General features: G+C 54.2%; 1 protein-coding gene across 2 annotated transcripts in view; it reads right to left on the minus strand.

Annotated features, from left to right (window-relative positions):
• ADAMTS7 (ADAM metallopeptidase with thrombospondin type 1 motif 7) overlaps window positions 1-7,195 on the minus strand; it is a 46,533-nt gene extending 39,338 nt beyond the window's left edge. For both annotated transcript variants that reach the window (XM_058542193.1, XM_058542192.1), the window contains exon 1: window positions 7,039-7,195. In XM_058542193.1, coding sequence (XP_058398176.1) covers window positions 7,039-7,138 — 100 coding nt within the window. In that variant the 5' untranslated portion in view covers window positions 7,139-7,195. The remainder of the gene's footprint in view (window positions 1-7,038) is intronic.
• Window positions 7,196-8,954: the final 1,759 nt, after the last annotated feature.

An 8,954-nucleotide genomic window follows, 5' to 3' on the forward strand; every position in this document is an offset into this window, starting at 1 on the left:
GGACCACCCAGGTGGGGCTCCCTGGCCCCTTACCACTACCACTTCAGCGGAGCAGCTCTGCTTTCTTTCTTTTATATGCAAGAGTTCATCTGAAGAAAAGGTTCCAGGGCTGGAAAAAATTTGCAGACCTCTGCTCCACTTCTTGCAGTCTGCAGAATCCTCTCTTGTCACTCTGTCCTCTTGGATTTCCCAGTGAGTCCAGATTCCTAACCTTTTTTGCCATGGACCCCTTCTCAGAATAATGTTTTTAAATGCATAAGATAAAACAATAGGAGTACCAAGGAAACTGATTATATTGAAATACAGTTATCAAAATAATTATAAAAGCGGGATGTGGAATTATGTGCTCCTGTATTAATGCATTAAACGAGATCTAATGGCAAATTTAACAACTACAATAATTTTGAAGTAGTGATGTACATAAATCTTATTTCAAGATACCTGCATCTATGAGATAGAAAAATATTTTTTTTTCTATTGGTAACAAAATCATAGATGCTGCTAACACTATTGTGATTTGTTGCTAATATTCATAATTAAGGGAAATGCTAAATTTCACTTAGAAAAATTAAAGATGTAATATTTTCCCATCCACATTCACGGATCCTTGGGCTACAGACTCCAGGTTAGGACATCTGCAGTAAGGTCTCCAGGCTGCCTCCTAGGTGAGAAAGCAAAGGGAAGTTCAGAGAAGTGGAGACTGGCCTAAAGCCACACAGCAAAAAGACAGAGCTGAGACTGGGGCCCAAGCCTCCTCAAATGGCTTCAGTCCCTTCAGTAACATTGTTCTACATTGTCAGCAGTCCGTCCCTTGCTGGGCCTGTTTCCCCATGGCTAACATAGAGTTGGACTAGGTCAAGTTTTTCAAACTTCTTTGGCCACCAGACCTAGTTTTCAAAAGAAACTTCATGTGGACACATACACACATCAGAGCAGCACTGCGGAGGCGGGGGGGGGGGTGGTGGTGGGCAGGACTGATGCTTGGGACTTGTGCCCCCTTTTCTCTCTCTGCAGCTCCCAGGCTCTGAGCAGCAGTTAGGAAACCGGCTGATCTGGTTTCCCCCAGACCCAGGTCCTCCCCAGACTGACTAGGTTTATGCCCAGCTCCTGGGATCCTGGCTGCTCATGACAATGACCCCTCAGAACCACTAGAATGCCTGGGTGCCCTGCAGGCGTCCCACCATGGCTCTCTGGGGCTGCCTGCTGGGGCTGGAAGGGAAGCCCCAGCCCAAACTCCATCCTGGCTGGGCTGCAGAAACCCAACTCACCCTCCAGTCTGTCTCCTGCCAAACCGCATGGAGAGTGCCCTGCACACGCCAGTGGTGTGTTCCCCTGCTGGGGACATCCCCCACTGCCCACAACTGCCCGAGGCCAGCAGTCAGGGTGCAGTCAGTCCTCCAACAGCATGCTCCCAGCGTCAGGAAGCAGGGTCAGATAGGGTGACTTGCTGTGTGGCTCTGGCAAATCTTCCCTGGCTCTGAGTTTCAGGAGGGCACCACTGCAAAGATTTTCCAGACTTCTCAGATAAGAATTTGTTAAAAACAAATTCCCAGGCCCCATGTCAGACCCACTGAATCAGCATCTCCAGGACACGGGACTGGAAGCTGTGTTTTTATCAAGAGGCTCAGGGGACTGTGATCATCAGGGAAGTTAGGAAATTCCCCACTGGGAGCGAACCTGGCCCAACAGCAGCAGTACCTGGAGAGCTCTGAAAAACTGCAGCCTCCCAGGACCCAGCCCAGAGGTTCTGATTCCATAGAGCCAGGGCTCTGAGGCCCCACAATCTGTATTTTCTGTATTTTTCTAACCCTTCCAGGGATTCTGATGGAACCATTTCAGGGGCTGGCATTTGGAAGCCACCAGGCTGGATAATTTAAGGAGACTTATTGCTCTGACATCCTAATAAGGGCATTTGGGATTGTAACTCCACAACCACAGCCTGCAGACTGCTTTTTTGTTTGTCAGTTTATTGATTTTTTTTTTTTTTTTTTGGTTTGTTTTGGCTGGCACAAATATTGGAAAATATTTAATCAGTTGCCGATGTTTAAAAATCACATGATCTTGTACAAAAATCTCAATTTTCAGCTTTCCTTGAAAAGTCTTATCATCCATCCACGTCAGGCCTAAATTCCCACTTGTCAGAAGTGGCCCTTTAGAGAGTGCCTGTGCTCCCCCATCTACCTCAGTCTCCACCACTCCCTAGCGTGTTCCCAATGCCGTAGCTAAATGTAGGTAGCCCTCTGGCTTCATGCTTGTGTTGTCTTTCATTCAGTAAAGAACTGAATCTCTAACAAAAATGAGAAAACAAGAGATGGACCAAGAAGCCCCATGTTTCAAGAAAAATGTCTCCCCACCAGCCCTGTTTGTTCACTTATGTTACCTTCCTGGTCCGTGGCTTTGGGGTTCTAAGGGAGTGTTAGGTGCCCCAAAGTTGAGAACAATGTATAAGACACCATTCTTGCCTTCAAAATAGAGAAATGGGTACAGGGCACTCCTAATCCTCACCCCTGGCACAGTGCTGAGAAGGTCCATCCCACAGACGGACTGGGATGAAGAGAAGCTTCGTCAAAGGGGGCACATGAGAGATGTCCCTTGACAGATGGGTACCTACTTAACCATGAAGACGGGGAGGGCATCTTGGTGGTAGACACCGTGTGGCAGACCCCAGAGAAGTAGAAAAAAGCCAGGAGTAAGGGGAACAAGCAGCAAGAAGTTAATCTTGGCTTAGGCATGTGTTCTGTGAAATGATACAACGGAGTGACAAAATAACACCGTCAAACGTATGGGCTTTGAATATGGAAAGACCTGGGTTCAGGTCATGACTCAGCCACTTAATAGTTGCATGGCCTGGAGAGTCATTTCATCTTGCTGAGCCTTGGTTTCCTCACCTGCTCAGAGAATCCAGATCAGAAAATACAAGGAGGGGAACAGCACAAAGTGATGGAGAAGGAGACATCAGCTACACTCCAAGGCTTTGTTATTTTAAACGAGTATTACCGGCTGCTAATGACGACCTGAAGGTAAGCGGGCTGAAGGTAAGGGGGCGCGGATGCCAGCCAGCCCTGCAGCGCTCAGTGAACTGGAGGAACAGGAGCTACATAACACACTTCCAGGCAACAGCATCGTCTTCAGTGCATGTGGGTGGGAGAGGGAGGTACGCATGGGACTGGGGAATCGGAACCACTGGGGAGAAATGGCCCCAGGAGCTCAAAAGAGTGTCTGTGGGGAGGGATCCATGTCCCCGGGGATGTGCAGCCCCGCTGAGAATCCCTGCTCTAGACCTGGGCAAACATTGCAAGACAGAAATTCAGGGTGAGTTATAAAGAAGCAGCCTGTTAAGTTCAAAAATGTGATAGGGCTAAGTAGAGATATACTGCAGGTAAAAGGCATTAGGATTAGTGCGCTCTAGAGCCAGCCAGCCTGGGTTTGAATCTCAGCTCTGCCACCCACAGCTGTTAGACCATGAGTAAATTACTCAACCGCTCGGCATCTCACTTTCTCCATCTGTAAAATGGGTATGATAATAACCATACCTACTCCCTTAGGTTGTATGAGAATTAATGAGTTAGTAGGTCAGTGTTTAGACCAGTAGACGGTACATAGCAAATGTGAGCTAAGTTATTATTAAAAATTAGCAAGAGAAGTTCTAAAATATACTTAGCTATTTCTTTAAAAACTCGTTTTAGGGGCCGGCCCAGTGGCGTAGTGGTTGAGTTCCCCCGCTCCCCTTCGGCAGCCCAGGGTTCACAGGTTCAGATCCCGGGCACGGACCTATGCACTGCTTATCAAGCCATGCTGTGGCAAGCGTCCCACATATAAAATAGAGGAAGATGGGCACGGATGTTAGCCCAGGGCCAGTATTCCTCAGCAAAAAGAGGAGGATAGGCAATGGATGTTAGCTCAGGGCTAAGTTTCCCGACAAAAAAAGAAAACTTGTGGGGCCAGCCCTGTGGCGTACCAGTTAAGTGCGTGCACTCTGCTGCTGGCGGCCCAGGTTCGGATCCCGGGTGTGCACCGAGGCACCGCTTGTCAGGCGACGCTGTGGCGGCGTCCCATATAAAGTGGAGGAAGACAGGCACAGATGTTAGCCCAGGGCCAGTCTTCCGCAGCAAAAAAAAAAAAGAGGAGCATTGGCATGGATGTTAGCTCAGGGCTGATCTTCCTCACACACAAAAAAGAAACTTGTTATATCTCTTTGCCTAATGGCTTAATAAAATATGTTCTGTTTAGTCAAAAAGGAAAAAATAAAAATTTACAGGATGTTACTACTTTTACTGCAATAATTTTTATTTTCTTGTTTTGCTCTGCATTAATGTTTTTTAAATCAACTTGTATTGTTTTGCCATTAAAATATTTTTAAAGTGGGGCAGAGTGAGTTAAAAAGTAAACAACTCGTTCAATGTCTCCTATGGCCGACCCCTGGTAGAGACCCTGGTGGCTGAAACTACCACTCAGTGCCAGCAAGGGGTAACTGCAGGTTCCAGTCAGCTGAACAGCATGTGGGTGCATCAGAGCTGAGCGAGCAGAGCAAAAGCTGCAGAGGGATAGGAGCAGGGCCCACTCAGCGGGACTGCCAGTGGTTCATGGCCAAGTCTTCTCTGCCAGGTCAGGAGGTCTGTTCCGACTGGACTGAGCTCCTGTCACCCTGGGTGCTAAATACTTGGAATATCATCCCTAGGTGACAGAACTGTTACTTTGGAGCTTCTACCAGAGAAATGCCAACATGCAATTTGCCCTCACCTCCCTATCAAGAACCTGAGTTACAGTCCAGCCCTTCAAACAACCTCACCTGAAGCTCATGCCAAAGAGAAAAACAAAAACCAGGGGGTGTGTGTGTCTGTGTGTGACACACGCCCTCCTCCTTGAGTCCTCTGCACGTGCCTGGTATGCACATATGTGCACGCACAGGTATGACACAGCGTTTTGGTGGGGACATGACAGGGCCCCAGCCCCAGCAACCCCAACGAGTCCCTTGGTTTGTCACAGGAGGAGAAAAAATCAGGATACCTTTACCTAAAAGTGAGCCCAAGATGTGCCCTTTGGTGTCAAAGAAAGTAGCATTCGGTGGGCAGAACCCAAGGTCTAGGGATCCTGGGCAGCTCCAAAAACCATGACAGAGAGCTCAGCCACCTCAGGATCAGGGATCCCATGTGGGAGCAGGATGGGGAGGGCCCCATGCTACATATCTATGGGGATACCAAAGACAGACACTCCACCCTGAAGGGGGGGCCCAGACTACATGGGGGAGGGCACTTGCCCTGCCTCCACCCCCAAATGGCAAATCCAAGTTACAGGACCCACCAAGGACTCCCTAATCTTACTAGGTCTGCCTGGCAGATTAATAAAAATAATGGCCACCACATGGTAGTCACTCTGCTCTGTGCTAAGCAACTGACATTCAGCACCTCACTTAATCCTGACAAGAACCCTACAGGATAGACACCATTATCCCCATTTAACAAATGGGCAAACTACAGCCATGGAGGGGTGGGAGGTTGGCCAAGCTCATACCTGGGTCTGGCCTGCAGTGGAAGTAGACAGGGCCCTGACAACAGGGGACTCTCCCTCCACCCCCATTCCTCCCACAGCTGCCAGGGGACCTGGACCCAAGTTCAGGCTCAGGGGCAGTTCCGAGGCAACCACCTTCCTGCTCCCTCATCCCCATCACCTGGTTCATCCTCAGGTTCCCCAGCTCTGGGCAGCGGGAAAACACAGGATTCATGTAGGCAGCTGAGAGTCCTACCTAACTGGTCACTCTCCTCTCTGAGCGTGTTCTCTCATCCATAAAAGAACACTCCATCACCTGCTGTGCTGGGTTGCTGTGGAGCTGATGAGAAACAAGAACTGGGGAGGCTGACACATCTTAGGTGCTCACAAAATGCTTGCTCTCTCTCCACTCCCTACACATGGCTGCTAGACCGAACCTCTCTAAAACACTGCTTTCAACAGCTACTCCCCTCAACGGCTCCCCAAACCTCTAAAATCTGGTTTAACCGTCCGCTACACTCCCGCCCAGACACTTTTGTAGTCTCACAACCACAATCTCTCTACTGGGGAGGCAAGTCTCCCCGATCTCCCCCACGCAGGCCTCAGCCAGACCCCGGTGGGGACGCTCCCACCCCCTCCACACCCTTCCAGCTATCCAAAGTTCATCCATCCTTCCAGTCCCTCCAAGCTCAGAGCCCTCCTCTCCTACAAAGCCTTCCCGACCGCCTCGCCTGCTCGGGTCTCCTCACTATCCAACCGGCCCTAATAGACCACGAGCTCCCTGAGCGCCGGGCCAGGGGTCCCCTACACCCTCGGCTCCTAAATTCCCAGGCCGGCTGCTCCGGATGCGCCAGGAGCGCCGCGGCCGGGCCGGCGCGGCCGAGCAACACTCTGGACGCGGGCCAGAGGCTCGTCGGAGGCCGGCCGGGCGGGGCAGAGCCAAGCCCAGGGCCGGCGAAAGAAGCTCCTGCTCCCCGCTCCACTCCCGGCGCCTTCACACTTGGGGGAGGGGGAGGCAGGAAGTGCAAGGGCCGCGCGAGACCCGGCCACCCGGCCCCCAGCGTCGCCGAGGGCCGGGCGGGCCGCCCAGAGGCGGTGGGCGGGGGCCGGGGGCGCGGCGAGGGACCGCGCAGACCTGCGACCCGGCGCCCTCGCCCGCGGCGTCCTGGCCAGCCTGCTTTCCAGACGAGGCACACTGCAGAGGGCGAGAAACCGTGTAAGCCGCGCTCCGCGCAGCCCCTCGGACCGGGGATACCCGGGAGAGGCGCGCTGCTGCACCCGGGGTGGGGAGCCCCAAGAGCGGAAGGGGCTTATTCCAGGCTACAGGCAGGCTCGATAGCGGAGTCGGCGGCTGGAGAAAGCTCCGCGGGGGCGCGGTTTCGCTCCCCCGACCCCATCCTCGTCCCTATCACCAGGGCAGCGGGGGCCGCGACAGCTGCAGGCAGAGCCGGGCGGACGCGGGGTCTACAGAGGTGAGAAGGGGCTAACCCGAGGCTGGGGTAGCGGGGAGGGACGGCAGGGCCGGCCGGCCGCAGAGGGGCGGCCACCCACCTGGTGCGGATCCGAGGGCGCTGGGCGCCGGAACGCAGAGGAGCAGGAGGAGGGGGCGCAGCAGCTGTGCGGGGCTGCGGGGACTCGGGCCGCCGGGCATGGCCGGAGCCAGGCGGCCGCCGGGCGACCCCGCGTGCACGCTCTCGTCCGTCCCGTCCGCTCGCTGCCCCGTCCCGGGTCCGGCTCAGGACATGCCCGGCCCGCGTGCAGCTCCCAGCGTCCCGGCCCGGACTCCGGCCCGGCAGGCGGCTGTGCTCGGTCCGCGGGCAACAAAGGCTGCAGGGCCCGCCCCCTCGGCTGGCTGCGGAGGCAAAGAAAAGACGAGAGAGTGAGAAGAAGAGAAAGAAAGAAAGGGAGGGAGGGAGGGAGGGAGGGAGCGCGCCTGCCGGCCCCTGCCCCGCCCCCCGGGCTCCTTCCCCCGCCCCCGGGCCGGCCCTCCAGCCCCGGCCCGGCCTCGCCCCGCCCTCGCCGGCCTCTCGGGCCGGGGCCGGTCACCCACCGCTCGTGGGACGGGGTCCGGGGCAGGGAGCGGGTTGCGCCCCTGGGACGGACGCCAGGCCGCCCACCGGGCCGACGGTGCCCTCTGGCGGTAGAGCCGAGCCGGGCCCTCCCGATTTGGGCCTTCCAAGACCCCCCAAAGAATCTGGAATTTCCGGAATTTCTGCCTTGTCCCTGAACTGTGCTCAAGGAGGCGCCCTTCCGTGTGCTCCCTGGGCCAGGCAGGCCTGCCCTTCTTAGGAAAGGGGACACAGAGGCCTCCCAGGGCCACCACAGAGGGTCCAGGGTCTCGCAGCAGGGAGCAGGGGTTCCGGGGGTCCCAAGGCAGATTCTGTTCCAAAGACAGCTGGGGAGAGAGGCCTGGCCCCTCCCAGAGTGGGCAGCCATTCCCACGCAAGGCGGAGTCCCGCAATTCCTTGTCTCCGAGTGTCTGTTTGCGTGGAGTGAAGCACAGGGTTCGGCCCACTGGCCGGCGCCCACAGACGCTCAGCCGGGGCTCCCTGGGAGCTCGGAGGCCAGCCAACCCCAGCCTCTCATCCTCCGCCTCAAACACCGGCCATCTGTGCTTCCGTGGCTCCAGCCCTGATTCTGGCTTCCTGCTCCCTTCCCCGTCTGCTTCCAGGAGCCCCCTCCGAGGAACACTCCCACCCTCCACTTCTTGCCTTCACTAAACCTGGCCCTGCCCGGAGGACCCCTGCCACTTGTTCCTCAGGATGCTTGTAGTCAGCTTCCTTTCTTGGCCAGCCTTTGAGTAGCCCCTGCCCTCTGCGGTCCACAGACCTCCTCATTGTCCAGTCTCCCATGCACTTTCCCTCATTCTGGAAGCTTCCTTCTGGCTCCTTCTCCACCTCAAGCCCTGCTATCTTCCTGGGGTACCCATGCAGCACAGGGCTACTCAGATCCTTGACATCCTCATCTCCAATGACCTTTCTCTCCACATCAGCCACCAGCTCTCATGGCCACAGCCTAGGCTTTGTCAACCCCAGCTGCCCCTCTCTGAAATCTGAAAATCAGATGCCCCACTCTCAGACCGGCCCCTGCTGTCTTTCCCACCCTCCCCAGACCTTCACCATCACACTGCAGTAGTCCCCGGTTATCCATGGGGATACATTCCAAGACCCCCAGTGGACGCCTGAAACCTTCTGTTTTTTCCTATGCATACATACCGATGATAAAGTTTAATTTATAAATTAGGCACAGTAAGAGATTAACAACAATAACTAATAATAAAATAGAACAATTATAACAATATACTGTGATAAAAGGTGCCGTAGATTTTAGGAAACTCAGCATACGACTTTTTTTCTTTCCTATTAAGTTGAGAGCTTTCACCTTTTCTTTTTTTTTTAATTGAATTGTTTATTTATTTATTTATTTTTTTTGTGAGGAAGATCAGCCCTGAGCTAACATCCATACCA

The sequence above is a fragment of the Diceros bicornis genome, chromosome 5 (assembly GCF_020826845.1).
Source record: "Diceros bicornis minor isolate mBicDic1 chromosome 5, mDicBic1.mat.cur, whole genome shotgun sequence".
Classification (NCBI taxonomy): domain Eukaryota; kingdom Metazoa; phylum Chordata; class Mammalia; order Perissodactyla; family Rhinocerotidae; genus Diceros; species Diceros bicornis.